Raw genomic sequence first — 17,789 nt, 5'->3', positions numbered from 1 at the left:
TCTGGGACTCAAGATATTACTGAGGTTATATGGAAAACCATTATTATGTGACTGATTAAAAACTCCATGACCCCAATGCCAATCTTCATATGCATGATAAAATTCTCTAAAATCAACAACATGGAACCTGATTTAGTTGAAAAATATATTGTAGTGACAGGGATTTGAAGAGCAGTTAGTGATATAAGTGATTTGGTTATCAGCTACCCTTCTACTATTCTGTTCAGTGGAGACACATACTATTGAAAAAAATCCCTGAAAGAGGTGCAAGTGGATAATGCAGTATTCGGTAAGGTACATGATCCTTAGTCTATGTTGGCTTAGACACATAGTGACATGTCAGGGCCTAACTCAAGTACTAACTCCTGCATGAGGCCATTCCTGATCCTTCCCACTCATTTTAAGGGGAAGGGAGAAGGGCATAACTATTTATGTAGCTCCTGTTATGTACTAGGCATTGTGTTAAGTGCTTGATTTTCACAGCAGCTCTGTGAGGTAGGTGCTATTATTATTGCCATCACGCTGTTGAGAGGAAACAGAGGCAAACAGAAGGTAAGATACTTGCCCATGGTCACCCAGCTAGTAAGTATCTGAAGCTAGATTTGAACTCAGTCTTCCTGACTCCAGGCCCAGCACTCTTATAAAGTACACCACCTAGCTGTCTTGTGCTCCTTCCCATCCCCCACTTATTTTGCATATAAATTGCATATAATTTGTTTTGATTTTTCTGTGTACACAAAGAATATAAGTTCTCAGAGGACAGGGACTGTGTTATTTATGTCTTTGTATTCTCATCAACTAGCATACAATTAGTGATTGATAAATGCTTACTGAATGAATGAATTATACAAAGGCAAAAAAAGGGACATTTATAGAAATCTCCTTTTTCTTCTGACTTCCTAGGGGTTCCAGCAGAAATTCTCCTTTCACAGTAAAGAGATTGTGGCCATCAGCTGTTCCTGGTGTAAGCAGGCGGTAAGTGTCAGGGATTCAAGGTGTGTGTGTAGGGAGAGGGGGGTAGGGGGCATGATAGCACTTACTTGGTAGGCTTATTTCATAGTTCACTTTAAGATCAATGTAGATGTACAGCTACAAGGGACCTAAAAGGGCATCTAGTCCAATCTCCTTATATTACAGATGAGGAAACTGAGGCCCAGAGGGATTAGGTGACATACCCAAGGTCACACTGGTAGGATTTGAATTTAGGTCCTTTGATTTCAGGTCTTTCTGTGTTCTTTTCATTGTCCCATGCTGCCCTCATGTCTCAGTCCTAATCCAGTAAGGGTGAGCACCAGCTCCTTCCAATGGCTAATTCTTCATTTAACCCTTCCTGTTTTCTTCTTCTTCTTCTTCTTCTTCTTTTTTGCCTTTTTGCCTTTTTGGTGAGGCAGTCGGGGTTAAGTGACTTTCCCAAAGTCACACAGCTAGTAAGTGTCATGTGTCTGAGGCCAGATTTGAACTCACGTCCTCCTGACTCCAAGGCTGGAGCTCTATCCACTGTGCCACCTAGCTGCCCCCTCCTGTTTTCTTCTTAACTGACCTGTAAGCAAATACATAGCTTGTGATCAAGTCTCCCATGTTATACCAAGAAAAATATGTCACATATAATATTGTTCTCTCTCCCCTAGTGGTTTTATGTCCTTTGTCTTTAGGTACTATTTGATGTGGTGGGAAAGCTTTTTTCCCCTTCTACTTATGTATTATTCATTCCAACAACATTAAGCACCTGAATCCTGATGCTGATTGTGATAATTACTAATGAGGATTAACTCCAGAGTCTGTTATTAGTATCAACAGGATCTGACCAACTGACCTAACCAGTTGCTTAAACAACTAAAAGACAGAATTACATGTTAAATGTTAAACAGCCACCATTCATTAAAGATCAATCAGAAATGAAAATCATTGTCATTTTTCAACATCAACAGTTTAGAGTTGGAAGGGACCTTAGAGGTCATCTAGTCATTTTACATATGAGGAAACTGTGGCCGAGACAAAGTCTCTATAAAATGATCATATAGGATCATAGCTGGAATAGACCTTAGAGGCTATTGAAACCAACACTTAATTTTACAGCTGGGAAAACAGAATAAAAAAAGAGTTTAAGTGACTTGCTCAGAGTCACATAGCTAGTAAGTACATAGGATGGGATTTGAACCTATGTCTTTCTGATTCTGGGTAACTAGGTGGTGTTGTGGATAGAGCACTGGCCGTGGAGTCAGAAGACCTTAGTTCAAATTTGGCCTCAGACCCTTTCTAACTATGTGGCCCTGGGAAGTCATTTAACCCTGTTTGCCCCAATTTCCTTATTTGTAAAATGAGCTGGAGAAGGAAATGGGTATCTTTGCCAAGAAAACCCTAAATGGGATCATGAAGAACCTACACAACTGAATCCACTGAATAACAGCTTCCTGGTTCTAGGTCCAGGGCAATCTCCTCTACCATTATAATGCGAAACAACTAGTAAATAGAATTAAATTGGGCCACCATACATGACCTCGTAGGTACCTTCTAACTCTAAATCTCTGATTGTATGCAAGTGTAAAATAACAGTGTAAAGTGAAGTTCACCTGTATAAACTCCAAATTGGGCTACACAGGATCACCTCCATTTTATGAGGATACACAAGGAGAAGCAGATTGGGTAAGTTGCCTGGAAGCCCATTCAATGAATCAGTGGCAGCACTGAACATAGACAGCAGATCTCCTTCTTCTAGTCTATTGTTATAATCATTCAAAACAGGCTTCCTTCCTTCCATTTAGAAATGCCAACTACTGTGTTTGTAGAATATCACTGTTCCCACACTAAAAGTTCAAGTTTATTGCCTTCCAGCAAAAAGAAGGCAGCAAAACTGTCCTTATTCTCTTTCCTGGTAAAGGAATAACTCTACAAGGAAGGGAATGTTAGTCATTTTGTACTCTTCCAAACCCTAGAATTCAGGGGGCTGCTTGGATGAGATTTACATGTCTGGAAAAGAATTCAATTGCTCTGCTTCTAGCTTGTTCTCTATTGCCTTTCATACCTTTCCCAGCCCCAAAATGAGGAACTAATTTTAAGCAAATGAATAACCATAGCTAAATTAGCTGAAAGGTAAATTCACTATTGGATAGACTCTTGGAGTATACTATTACTGCTACTACTACTACTACTACTACTACTACTACTACTACTACTACTACCACTACTACTACTGCTGCTGCGGCTGCTGCTGCTGCTTCTATTGATATGGATACTGTTACTGCTGCTGCTTCCACCTAGCATTTAAATATAAAGTACTTTAAGTTTTGTAAAGTGCTTTATGTGTTACCGAATTTGACCTTCACAACAATCTAGGTTGATACTTTTATTGTATCCATTTTACAGATAAGGAAACTTAATAGATTAAATGACTTGTCCAAGATTATACATCTAGGAAGCCCTTGAACTTCTTTTTGAATCTGTCTAGCACTCTCTATTCATTCTATCTCCTAGTGGCCAAAATCATAAAATATTAGAGTTGGAAGATGCCTTAAAGGTCATCCTAAGAGTGTGCTGTAGAACAGTGGTGTCAAACTCAAATAGAAACAGATCCCTATGGGCTGCATGTTGACTTATTTTAATTTAATTTAACTTAATTTATTTGAATAATTTTAATTTTAGTTTATTTATTTGAATTTTTTCCAATTACAAGTAAAAACATTTTTAATACTCATGTTTTAAAATTTTGAGTGCCAAATTTTCTCCCTCCCTTTCTCCCTTCCCTTCTCCTTCAGAAAGCAAGCGATTTGATATGAATTATACATTGCACATTGACTTAGAAAATCACAAATTAACATTATCTATGTTCCATTGTGTTTTTTATCTATTTTGTTAAATATTTCCCAATTCCATTTTGATTTGGTTTAGGCTGGCACTTATGGGCAGTGAGTTTGACCCCTGTGGTATAGTAGAATGAGAACTGGCTTCTAGAGCTTCTAGAGGACTTGGCTTTGGATCCAAGCTCTCTTTTCTGATGCCTGCATAACTGAGCAAATCACTTTACTTCTCTGGGGCTTGACTTCCGCACCCGTACAAGGAAGACTGAACTATGAGACTACTAAGGTCTCTCATACCCCTAAATCTAAAATTCTATAATTATGATGGATCTCTAAGGTAGCTTTAAGCTCTAAATCTTATAATTTAATCAGCTCACTCCCCCATGATGGACCTTTACTATAATATCGAGGACCAATAGCCTGTCAGCCAGTGCTGGATAGCTTAATTAAATTTCTCTGATTGATATAGCACAAATTTCAATGTGACTAGATCACTTCAGTCCTATGACTCTGACTTCTAAATGAATCCCTTAAGTTCCCTAGTGCCCCTAATCCAGGAGTTCTTCAACTTTTTTATGTCATGAACCCCTTTAGCAGTCTGGTGAAGCCTATGAAACCCTTCTCAGAATAATGTTTTTAAATGCATAAAATAACAATAAGAGCTAGCCCTTATATAATGCTTTAAGATTTGCAAAGTGCTTTATAAATATGATCTTGTTTGATCCTCACAACAATCCTGGGACATAGAGGCTGTTATTCTCACCATTAAGAGATGAGGAAACTGAAGCAGACAAAAGTTACAACTAGTTAGTGGCTCAGGTCACATTTGAACTCCAGTCTTCTGACTACTGATATCTTCCTGGTTGCAGACACTTCCTAGTTTTGTGACCCTGGGCAAATCACTTCACCCTGTTTGCCTCAGTTTCCTCATCTGTAAAATGAACTGGAAAAGGAAATGGCAAACCACTCCAGTATCTTTGCCAAGAAAAACCCCCAAAAGAGTCAGACACAACTGAAGGACAACTTCCTGACTAACCTATCAACTGCACCACTTAGCTGCCTCATGCATAGGATTATCAAGGAAACCAATATATTGGAATACAGTTATCAAAAGATGTTTTTTAAAAGTTTACAGACCCCCCCACCCCAGCCCCCAAATCTGTCCATGAACCTGCTGGGTCCATGACTCTGAGGTTAAGAACCCATGCTTCGGCAGAGATCTGCTTAGAGTAGCCACACCCAAATATGGCCTGGTCTTTTTGCTCTGGGTTGCCCCTCTCCATCTGTTCCCATATCATTTGCAACTCTGTTTTCTCTCCCCAGTTTCACAACAAGGTTACCTGCTTCATGATGCACCACATTGAGGAACCATGCTCCCTTGGGGCTCATGCTGCTGTCATTGTCCCACCTACCTGGATCATTAAGGTGAAGAAACCTCAGGTAACTGCCTAATCACTGTTAGATACTTATGCTTCCTGGCAAACTCAGAACATAGTAACTGCTGCTTTTTGCTGCTTTTCTCAACTAGCCTCTGAGTTCAGATGCCCCATGCTTATATATCCACATGCCCCCATGCTTGGCTGCCATGGCCATATTTCACTCTCTCATCATGATGCTGTGTAGGACTCTGTCATGGAAAACAATCACCATTCTAATAAAATCAAGAATCCCAATTAGGGGAATCTCCTTCCTGTTTACCTACTGGCTGTGCTTCTCTAGGTGGGTGGGATTTAGTCCTGGGTCTCACTGAGAGAAAGTGATGGGTACAGGTAAGTCAGCACTTGTGAGTGCTGGTGCAATTATACAATATCCATTGTTCACAACTCTTGGCTGTTAAGGAGTAGGAATAAGGGTATGCTGTTGAGATCCCACTGCATAGTTAAGGTGGTCTCTACTTCTGAGTTTCCTTCCCTATGTGGAGGGAAGGATTTGGGTTTGCTGCTTCTTAGTATATAAAGCCTACTCAGAGCAAAATTCTATGGATGGTCAAATAGACTTGATTATTGCCAAAGCAATCTCCTTATTGTGCCGTTATTTCCATTGCATTTTGGGTCATAAGGAATGGAATGTTGTGGGAAAGCTTCTAAACCTATTTCATAGCTGTGAAAGAAAAACTTTCTCCATCACAGCCCTGTTAGGTGTAATGTGGAGACTTCAACTCTGCAATAGACTTTAGTGGGAAAAGGACATTTTATTGTGGTTAGTTTTACGTGAAGCAAATGGGAATCCAGGCAGGGTTGGATAGTAGCTTTCAATGCTGTGTTGTTGTTCAGCTGTTTCAGTTGTGTCTGACTGTTTGTGACTCCATTTGAGGTTTTCTTGGCAAAAGTACTGGTGAGATTTGCGGTTTTCTTCTTCAGCTCATTTTACAAATGAGGAAACCTAACAGGGTTAAGTGACTTGCCCAGTGTTTGAGACCAGATTTGAACTCACTAAGATGAAGCTTCCTAACTCCAGACCCAGCACTCTATCCACTGCACCATCAGTGCTGTGCAGAGTTGTTATCTCAGAGCACTGCTGTTTTGAGCCCCCTATTAAGCATGCCTGCCTATGTTGGCTAGCTTTGTGTAGTGTGCCTTTGAACAGACATGGCAGTTGGGTGGACTCTTTCTTCTTCAGTGTCCTGTCCTATGCAGCTAGCTTCATGTTCTCAAAGATCAGGCAGCCAACTGATTGTGTTTGAGCAAAAGAGGTTGTGCATCCTCTAAACTTCTTCTAGGATGCCAGTATACGATAGTTAAGTGTTGCTGGATTATATATTTTAAGAAATGTATTTCCTGATGGCAGGTAATATCTATGAGCAAAATGTAAGAACAAATTTCAGATGATCCAAAGGTCATTAGGGAGGAATATGGTAGATAGGAAAAGGCCAGAGTGTATTGCTAATTAAGAATTACTCAGGTAGAACAGACTGAAGGTTGTCATCCAATAGATGCTTGGCTGCAAAAGAAGGTGGGCTGGTCATATAGCAGGATCTAGAGACAACTAACTGCTGGGTCGCCCCTGTGCTCTATGGTGTCTATGTGGTGTCTCTTGCCAGAGCTTTATTAACTGTCAGATCCCATGACCATTTCTCAGTCCTTATCCTTCTTGACCTCTCTGCATTATTTGACACTGTTGATATCCTGCCTAGCCTCTCAGTCCTGGCTTTTCATCACATTGTTATTGGTATTCCTTTTACCTATTTGACCATTCTTTCTCACCTTCCTTCGCTTGATCATCAATTAGTCAACAAATGTTTATAAAGTGCGTACTATGTATAAGCATCTGGGGATACAAAGACAAAATGCAAAACAGCATCTATCAAAAAGCTCCCGATCTAGGGAACAGTAAAAACTAGGAGATTCATAAGCTTCCAGCACAAAGTAGTACCTGAACTGAGCCTTGTATGAAGAGAGGGATATAAGACGTGAAGGCTGATAGGAAACGGATTCCTGGCATGGACAACAACCTGTGTGGGGAACAGAAAGTAGACCAATTCGACTGGAACACAAAGCATCTGAAGGAAAATAATGCAAAATAAACCTGGAAAGGTTGACTATGCCAATCTGAAGAATTGGTATTTTATCCTAGAAGCAAAAGGAAGCCCCTGAAAGTTCTTGAGGGAAGGAGTGATGCAATCAGAAATGTACCTTGGATGAAATAATTTTGTCATTTATTCCCTAACAGAAAACAATGATAACAGTAAGAGAATCAGTATTCATTAACAAAGATTTAAACAAGATTTAGTCATTTAACTTATAGCTGGACCTGTTATTGAATTGGTATGGGAACTCCCAAGGGAGGAAACTCCCTCTATCAGTGCAGGTTGGCACTTGCAATTTATAGTCTTAAAGATTTGCTTTGAGAAGTGAGTATTTAGTGATACACGCAGGTCACACAGCTAGGGTTTGTCAGAGGGAACACTGGAACTTAGGCCTTCTTGACTCCCGAGACAACTCTCCAATCATTAAGGCATGCTGTCTTTCTTTGTCCTAAGCATATAAAAACACAAGCATGACATTTGTCAAGAGTTTCTTAATTGTTTGATCCTAAGACTCAAGCTTATAGTGTTGTGTTGCTCTGCTGGATATACTGTTATGATAGCAGATAGATAGATAGATGGATGGATGGATGGATAGGTAGATAGATAGATGGATGGTTGGATGGATGGATGGATGGATGGATGGATGGATAGATAGGTGGATAGATAAATGGATAGATAGATGGATGGATGGGTAGATAGATATACCTGCTGTCAGGGAATGTGTTAAAGTGCAAAGTTGAAAGATGATACAACAAGCCCTCCTAGCACTTGCCCAGAGTTCCAAAAAGTGTTGTCAGAGCATCTCTATGGCCTTTGCCAGGTCTAAGATATGAGTGCTAGATAGGCCCCACTGTGGAAAGGATGATATTACCCATATAAAGAGAGTTGGCTAAAATGCAATTAGTGCTTTGGAGAGGTACTCAGTCTATTATATTTAGTGTGGAAAAACAGTGAAGGATGAGGAAAAATTGTACTTTCCCTCAGTTTCTTGATGAGGAGGAAGAGGAGTGGAAATGAGCAGAATATTACAAGCAAATGAAGAGTGTGTGACCTTTTTGTCACGTAATAGGGTCAAATTATTAAAGTATGCCCTCTTGAGAATGGTTATTAGTTCCTGACAACTTGAAATTCAAATAGCCCTCATCTAACAGCAATTGTTATAGAATATGGGCCAAGTGATAAAATTCTCTTCAGGTAAGTGGTAGAGATAAAATTCTTTTAAAGAAAACTATTAAAATATCAATATGGAATAATATAAGATATGTGGAAAAATAAAAAAAAAGACTTGTGAACAAAATTTGAAGAATGAAAAAGCCTAGGCACCTTTGAATTACTTTATGAACCATTTTCTTACCGTCATTTGACTTTTTTGAGGGTTGATGAAAACCCTTTCAGAATTCATGTCAAAGCATCCAGTTGTCCGCCAGGAATCAATACTTGGTATTTGCCTTTGTGCAATTGGCCCTACAAGGGATCATTGTTTTTTGTTTTTTTTATCTCTCCTGAATTCAAAACAAAACATACTTCTATGAGTTTTCATTAGGAGAGGATGAAGTTTAACTCCCATATTGCTCACTTTCCTTACATACACGAAGCCTTCTTTGTCTGTTTGCCCCAATCTTTTAGCCAGGACTCTTTTCTGGGCCTGGATTCTGTAGCACCCAGTGAGATGTGTTTTTCCTACAGTGTCTCCCTCAGCACTTTTTGTATATCCTGCTTTTTCTTTTTTTTTTTTTAATATCCTGCTTTTTCTTATGGTCACTCTGAATCAGTTGATACCTGGAAGAAGGAAGATGGTTATTACGTGAGAGTTTCCCTGCTAGTGATGATTCTTTCTGTAGTTAGGAAATAACAATAATAATTCACACTTACATTGCACTTAAAGGTTTTCAAAGCACTTCCTGCAACAGCCTTGTGAGGTAAGTATTGCAAGTATTATTATCCCCATTTTACAGATGAAGAAACTTTGACTTAGATGTTTGACTTAGATGCTAAGTGACTTACATAAGCTTACAAAACTTCTAAGCGTCAAAGCCAGGATTTGAATCTGCATCTTTCCTAATTCCAAGTCCAATGGTCTTTCCTTTTGCTAAGCTGCCTCTCAGTAACTACTGTGTGTCCTACTTGTCTTTGGTACATGGCTTTTCATGCTTCAGTTGGTGGGGACTGTTTTTGTTAGCCTCATAGATTTAGCATACTCCCAACTTGGGTCCCTTTGCTGACAGGACTTTTAAGTGGGCTAAACCTCTTCACATGGGTTTTAAACAGAACAGAAAGAGGACAAAATATGGCGAGCCATTTTTAAAACATATAGGAGAAATAGAAATGAGCCAGAAGGTTCACTGCAGAGAGCCCTAGTGATAGGTACACACAACTTGGGGCTCTGCAGTAGTGAAGAAGTAGAGGAGACAGATGGGGGATCTAGCTCCCCAAGAAGACACAGTCCAGGATGCATAAAGGGGGAGCATCAGAGGGCACACATACCCAAATACTGTTGGGCCAATATTGTCAGAGGAAACTCTGCCACTCTTTCACTTTCTGTTAGTCTGCTGAGAATAGAGAATTTTAGAACATTTGAGGACCTAGCAAGAGTTTTTTTAGAACTAGAATTTTATGACTCAGGAATATTTAGATAAACCAGGACCTTATTTTTCTGGAATAGAAAGCCAAGTCCATTAAAACTTCATTAATTCAGAACTAATAATTTGAAATTTGGGATCATTCAGAAGAAAGGTGATTTATCTTTGCCCTCTCTTTGGGAAAAAAAAAGATTTTTTAAAAACATGAATATTGTAAGTAAGAATATAAGATTAAACACTTTAGGAGTTCCATTTGCATACATGTGAACTGAGATGCTATTTTCAAGTTTTTCTTATTTAATCAATAAGGCAGAACCTATTTAGCAAGACTTCTTTAACTTGGGTCATGTGATTGTATAAATTTAAAAGTATTAACTCTACCATGTTTTAAAAGAGTCTGTCATTCAGACTTTAAATTTAATTTGTTGAACTTGGCACTCAGATGGAAATAAAAATATGAGTTATGCAAGGCCTTGTGAGAGTACAAAAGAGATACATAATTTGGTCCCTGACTTCGAGGGACTTAAGTTTTTTCAGTGATAGATGTTCCACTAATTCAGTTTGGATTAGTCTGAATTATTGAGGCTTAATTATATTTTGAAAAATGTTCTCAAAGCTTGCTAAAATTCCATTCTATTACTTGCATGAAAATTTAAGAGTAGAAGAAATCTTAGTTGAAGTGATCACAGAATGTCAGTCTAAGTGATCCTTAGGAAAAGACAGAGAGAAAGCAAATAGATTTTTAAACAATCAAACCAGATGGGCTCTGTGAAAATACATTTCAAGAGGCTTAGGGAACCTGTAGGCTAGTTGCTATGGAAAAGCCAAAAATTCAGAAGAATTAAATAGGCTTCAAACCAACAGTTCTGGAGGCATAGGAATCACACCCAGTGCTTCTTGTCCTCCTGGAATAAATAGCTGACTCTGCTTGTGTGACCTTGGGTGAGTTACTTAATCTCACAGGGCCTCAGTTTCTTCATCTGTAAAATGAGGGGATAGGACTAGATGACCTCGTAAGGAGCCTTCTAGCTCTAAATCTCTGAGCCTGTTAACTCAAGGTGAGTCTCTTAGCCATTGAAAAGGAAACCATTATAGATGCTAGGTTGGTTGGTTCTATTCTGTCAAAAAAAAAAAAAGAGAGAGAGAGAAGCCTTTCCTCCGTATTGGGGCAGAAATCTCCACCATGGCTCCAGGATCCTCTGACTGAGTGACTTTATCACAACCACTAAAGCAGGTCTTAGAAAAAAAAAACATGAAAAATGTCACCTTTTATCATGTTTTTTTTTTTACGTTTTTCACACAGGAGGTCTCCATACCAGGAGACGACTTTGGTTGGGCGGGAGACTGGAGCCCCACAGAGAATATGGGAGTCTCCCACCTGTACTGGGAGGGTTGGCAGGTATAACATGTGTTGTCATGTGAGTCCATGAGAGCATCTGGGGTTTCCATTTCCCTGCCTTTCAGTGTGGCAGGGGAAGTCTTTGACTCCAAAGCACTCTACTGGTTTCTGTCTGTGGCTTATCCATGAACAGTGGCTTGGAAATGTCAAAGCATGAGTAGCATGCAGTTGAAAAGCATGTGCTGCTTACCGTCCTCCACAGGAATATGCATGGGGGAACATCTGCTTGGAGCCCACCTCTGAGGCCAGCGATGTCTTTTTTTTTTCTACAGAATTCATTAAAAGCTTCAAATCGGAAGAAGAAGAGGACAAGCTTTAAAAGGAAAGCGAGCAAAAGAGGAGCTGAAGTAAGTGGGGTTATGAAATGTTGGAAGGGGCAGATGATAATCGGGTCAGTCTGAGGACCTGGGAGAGAGCCTGTTTGAGGATTCAGGCAGAGATGATAATCCATTTCTCTGTCATTTCTCCAATGACTTTAAATCCAAAATGCCCTGTCATTGATGAGCTTGTTTAATCAGAGAGGGTGGTGGGTGAAGAGAGAGAGAAAGAGAGACAGAGAGAGACAGAGAGAGACACACAGAGAGAGAGACAGAGAGGGAGACAGAGAGATAGAGATTCCTTGCTTTAATTTTCTTTGACCTTGTGTGTATGCCATTTTAAGTTAAGACATAACTTTTCAGGTTTTATAGCCTTAATTACTGGTGCTTTGTTATTTCAGCCAGAAAATAAAGGCCGGCCATTTGTGATAAAACCCATCTCCTCTCCACTCATGAAACCACTGCTCATATTTGTGAATCCCAAGAGTGGAGGCAACCAGGTGAGATCATCTTCCTGAACCTAGTTCAGAAACTTCAATGAGTTTTCAAAAGCAAAACTCTCCCCTTCAACCCAAAAAGCACCATGAGACCTTAGAGCATCGGGGGAAAATCCACAAGTGACTGAATTAGGTTATTATTCTGGTAAGGAATAGAATCACAGAGACCTTTAGCTAGTTAAAACAAACCAGTCCCAAAAATATTAAAAAAAAAAGTCATTCTCTAGGGGTTATGTTTATGGTATATTTTGTTGGTCTATAAAACTTTTACTACCTAAAGTCTGTGCTTCTCAAGACAGATTTTAAAAACAAACAATAACAACAATAATAACAAAACCCCATAATAATGCTCCTCATCTTTCCCGTGTGTCCTCCTTTTAGATCCTAGCCCCTTCTTTATAGCTCCTGGTCCCTGCTTTCCTGAAATACTCAGTCTTTGTGCTGAGGCTGCGGAGGGTGGTAGTGTAGTCCATAGTGAAAAATTTAGATATTTTATTGATTCTTCATTATTTTTGGATTGAGAAACAACTTTAGTCTATTCTCTTGCTTGCTACTGAGCCTTGGAATTAAATTTATTTCAATTCAACAAAAATTCTTTAATAGCCTACTATGTGCATGGCGCTGGGGATACAAAGATGAAAGCTAATACTATTTCTAGGGGCAGCTGTATGGCATGGTGGATAGAGAGTGCCAGGCCTGGAGTCAGGAAGACTCATCTTCCTGAGTTCAAATCCTGCCTCAGACACTTACTAGCTTTGTGACGCTGGGCAAGTCGCATAATCTTGTTTGCCTCAGTTTTCTCCTAATGAGCTGGAGAAGGAAATGGCAAACCATTCCAGTATCTTTACCAAGAAAACCCTAAGTGGGGTCATGAAGAGTCAGATATGACTGCAGTGACTAAATAACAACTTTCTTTCAGGAAAGATTATATCTAAACCATTCCACAATTTATAATTGCCTTTTCCTGATAAATCTTCAAGACACAGCTATGATAGAGTAGAAAGTGCCCTGGTTTTAGAAAACAGAAGACATGGGTCCAAGTCACACTGTCCTGCTTAGTACATATGTGACAAATCACTTTGCTGCTCAGGCCTTGTTTTCCTCATCTGTAAAATAGGGTCCTGGATGAGATGACCTATAATGGATCTTCTAGCTCCAAATATATGACCCTAGAACCTAAGAAAGGCAGTTCCTTAATTTTTGGTTAATTTCTTTCAAACTTTTATAACCCTTATTGTTATGAGGTTCTTCTTGTTACCTGACCCAAATTTCCCCATTTCCTTCATCTTGCCCTCAAAAAAGGGAACAGTGTGTGCACCCCACATTTCCCTATCCATTTTTATTGTACTTTGTTGTTATAAAATACTTTTACAACCATTATCTCATTGAATCTCATAATAGCTCTGTGGGATAGACAGGGCAGTATTATTATCCTGATTTTGTAAATGAGGAAATTAAGCTTCATCAAGGTGAATTAACATACCAGAGGTCACATAACCAGGAAGTGTCTGAGCCAGGATTTGAAACTAGGTTCCCTCATTTGCCTGTAATGATAAAGTATAGTATAGCATGTAGAGACAGCGTGGTATAGTAGAGAATTGGCCTTAGAGTCAGGAAGACCTGGCTTCTTTAAACTTTTCCTTTAACACGTACTAACTGTATGTCCCTGAGGTGGTCACCTAGCTTCTCAATGCCTTAGCTAACTTCAAGACTGAATTTCAGAGATGGTTCCTATCTGCATTGGTAAGAGGATGTTACCTCATTGGAAATAGCCTACACCAATGAAATCAGAGGTCTAGCACCATCCCCACATAAAATACCATTACAAAATACTGTTAACTGTTAATAACTGGTGAATTACTCAGATGTGCTGTTGCACAGTGGAAGGAACATTCTACTTAATAACAGAAAATCTAGGTTCAAATCTCAGCTCTAATTCTTACAAATTATATGTCCTTGTGTTATGTGACCTCTCTGAGGTTCAGAGTTTTCACTTATAAAATCAGAATAATAATATGTTCCTATAAATTTCATTTGATTCTTGCAGTAATGTGAGTAGTGTTAATGTTAATGTTAAATTAACATTGCAGTAATGTTAAAACAGGTGTTGTCCCCATTTCAAGATGAGGAAAGAAATTGTAACTTATCCTAGATGTCCTGGCCATTGAGTGACAGAGCCCAGGCCAGAACCCAGGCATCGAGGCTCCTAGTGTAAGTACAGGGCCCAAATTCTCCTTCTAGTATCCCATACTTTTTATGAAGAGCCTTTAGTGGTCTTTTTTCTACTTGAATGATATATTTCCATGTAGTTGGGGATGTTGGAATAATCTTCCTGTTAATTTGGGTGTACGTTTTTCAATCCTAGTATTTAAAAGGTCTTCCTGGCTCAACTTGTAACAATGGAATTTGAGAGACTTCAGTCCCCAGATAGAAGCAGGAAAATTAGTCAAAAAAGCAAGCCAGTTAAGCTTGCTTTAATACCCCAAGAATGAACAAGTGATAAAGCATGTATTAATTGCTTGCTACGTGCCAGGTCCAGTGCATTGAGAATACAAAAACCAGAAAGCAAGAAAGCAAGTCCTTTGATGTAACAAGCTAAGAATGAATAAATAGTAAGGCATTTACTACAATACAAGAAAACAAGACAGTTATTGCCTCTGATAATCTTATATTTTATCTTATATCTTATATTTTAATGGAAGAAAACAACACATAAGAGGGAGCTAGAAGTTGGGTAGGGGTTAAGCAAGAGGCAGCATGGTTTGGAAAGGACTGGGAAGTGATACAGAATCCTGATTCTGGGTGAGATGAGACAAAAGCTCTTCTTTCAGAGCCCAAAGTCAGAACTAAAGATTCCAGTGGGAAAGGGGATGAGGAAATTGAGGATGAATCTGTGTTGAAGGTTATGTAAGATTAATGTTACTAATGGCAATAATGAGTAACTACTAGGATAGCCTTTTGTCAGTCCATTCAGTGTTATACTTTATTCCATTTTAATTTCCCCTCTTTTAAAATGATTTCTCAGAGAATTAAAATGGCAATCTCTCATCTATATTGGCAAATTCTGGTTTTTAAATTTGTCTTTTAAATGATGACTATCTTCCTGATGCACAAAAAACAAAACATATACTTGGGATATTTTCCCCAGGAATGAGGATAAATATGTACGATCATCTCAGATCCCTTGTCTGGCTCATCTTATGACCAATTAAACTGGTAGCTTGGCTGGTGTGAGGTGGGCAGTTGGTGATCGTGGAACAGAGTAAAAGTAACTGGAATTCAACTCAACTCATGACCGTGACCTCTTGAGGCCCATTTTTTTTTTCAATTCATGCCATATTGTCCATTATCCTGATTTGTATGAGGAGGTGTCAAGGCCAGTCAACATGGTGTAATTCATATACTAAACCATAACATTAATCAATAAGTATATGTTAAATGCCGGCTACAAAACCAACACTGCTCGGCGTTGTAAGAGATTTAGAAGAACTTCTCCTTTTCCCCTTCCGAAGTAATTCAGCAAACATTTATTAAGCACTTATTAGTTCTTTGAACTTTGAAGCTGTAGCTGTGATAGATCTAAATTTAAAAACAATTCTTAAGTTTACTCATTAAACACTATAGAGGCAAGCACCTCCAAAACTTTTTATAGCCTAGCCTGTGAGGTAACTGACAAAACACTTTCGAAAGGAGCACTTCCCTTTCCACAGCAAATAAGACATTAAAACATTACAGTAGAACACACACACACACACAATAAGGTGGGTTTTTTTTTTTTAGCAGAAATATAAATTTATTTTCCCACATGACTTCGTTAGTATAGATGGGGGAGTTAAAACCATGAGATCTCAGGATGAGAATAGCAAGAAGTACAAAGGGAAAGGACTGAACCTTGGAGAATGTCTTTGTTTAGAAGCAAGAAAAGGAGGAAGAAGAACAAGCAAAAGGGCAGAGAACAAGCAGTTGGAGAAGCAAGAAGAGAATCAGATAATCAATCAACCACTTGAGCCTCTGGGCCCTTCTTAGCAAAGCCAGAACTTAGCATAGTTGGAATCAGTGATTTGTTTAAAAAAGTTTGGCCCTGAAAGGAAGGGAAAAAAAAAATACATTTCCAGTTCTAAACTTCTGGGATTCTCCACCCACCTCCCACCCACCCCTGCCCCTTTATTTATTTATTTTTAAATATTATTTATTTATTTTTAGTTTTCAACATTCACTTTTATAAGATTTTGAATTCTAAAATTTTCCCCTTCCTTCCCCTCTCCCTCCCCAAGATGGCATGCAATCTGATATAGGCTATGTATACAATGCTATTAAACATTTCCACATTAGCCAGTTGCATTTCTGGGATTCTAAGGAGGGCAGTTAAAAAGGACAATGGAGTCAAATAAAGACTTTTTCAAGTTAAAGGATATTTGTGAATGTTCATCATCATTATCATTATTATTATTGTTCAAATTTACTTTATAGGACTGGAGAGTTTTCACAGCATTTTCTTCATAATTATTCTATAGGGGGCAGCTAGGTGGTGCAGTGAATAGAGCTCTGGCCCTGGAGCCAGGAGGACCTGAGTTCAAATCCAGCCTCAGACACTTAACACTTACTAGCTGTGTGACCCTGGGCAAGTCACTTAACCCCAATCACCTCACCATAAAGCAAAAAAACAAAAAAACATAATTATTCTGTACAAGTCTTACCGCCACTTCATAGAACTCTTACCTTCATTTCACAGATGAGACAATTAAAGCTCAGAGAAATTGGATGACTTATCCAGAGTCGTACAATTAGTAAGATCAAAAGCAGGTATTTCAACCTAGGTTTTCTGATTATGTTTAAATTGAGTTAAAGTACTATCAGAGAGGGAGAGATGGGAGACCCCAGAGGAGGAAAGAAGAGACTCTTCTACTGGACATCCATAATCTGGCCTTGGCTCTATGTTGCTCCTCTAACTTAATCCCTATTATTCACCTACGTGGGGTTTTCATTCCATTTGAGTTGATCTCTTTGTTGTCCCATGTACTCTCCTGTCCTGTTGCTTTGCTTGGCTAGAATGCTATTGAATCCACAATGCCCTCTCTCTTCATCTTTGCTTGGCTAAGGCCATTCCCTTCAGATCAAATCCCGCCCCCCCACTTCCATGAGCGCTCCGGGCCGTATTCTCTCCATTTCTGAATTTCTCCACTTCGTAAAGTCTAAGTTACCTAACGTTGATAGCGTATCGTCTTGTTTAGTTCTCTTTTGATTCTCATCTCTCCCCAACCAGACTGTAAACTTCTTGAGAACAGACTTTTCCTCGATCCTCCTTAGCAGGACTGCACGTGTAGGTAGGAATTCAGTGAAGGCTTGATCACGTTCCCTATTTTCAAATTAAAAATCACGTCCACATTGCGATTTAAGGTCTATCGTTTGAAGGCCTATACTAGGTGACCTTAGCTGTGTTTTCAGGTAGATGGTCCATTTGAAGAGAAGGACTTGGGGATAGAGCAGCTGGCTCTGCAGTCAGGAGGACTTGAGTTCAAATGTGTCCTCAGACACTTCTTAGCTGTATAACTCACTTAAATCCAATTGCCTCAAAAATTAAAAAAAAAAAAAAGAGAAGGACTCAATAAAAATTAGGGAACAAGTACTTTTTCCTGGTTCTTTCTGGGGATTACAACTTCATGTAAAGGTTACTTAA

The 17,789-nt window shown here is 39.1% G+C and overlaps 1 protein-coding gene across 1 annotated transcript in view; it reads left to right on the top strand.

Moving 5' to 3' along the window:
• Nucleotides 1-17,789, top strand: part of DGKI (diacylglycerol kinase iota) — a 543,147-nt gene that overhangs the window by 233,793 nt on the left and 291,565 nt on the right. The window contains exons 7-10 of the mRNA XM_027842255.1: nucleotides 904-975; nucleotides 5,118-5,234; nucleotides 11,571-11,645; nucleotides 12,017-12,115. Coding sequence (XP_027698056.1) covers nucleotides 904-975; nucleotides 5,118-5,234; nucleotides 11,571-11,645; nucleotides 12,017-12,115 — 363 coding nt within the window. The remainder of the gene's footprint in view (nucleotides 1-903; nucleotides 976-5,117; nucleotides 5,235-11,570; nucleotides 11,646-12,016; nucleotides 12,116-17,789) is intronic.

This window comes from Vombatus ursinus, unplaced genomic scaffold (assembly GCF_900497805.2).
Source record: "Vombatus ursinus unplaced genomic scaffold, bare-nosed wombat genome assembly UNPS02014870.1, whole genome shotgun sequence".
NCBI lineage: Eukaryota > Metazoa > Chordata > Mammalia > Diprotodontia > Vombatidae > Vombatus > Vombatus ursinus.
This window is presented reverse-complemented; position numbering and strand designations above follow the sequence as displayed.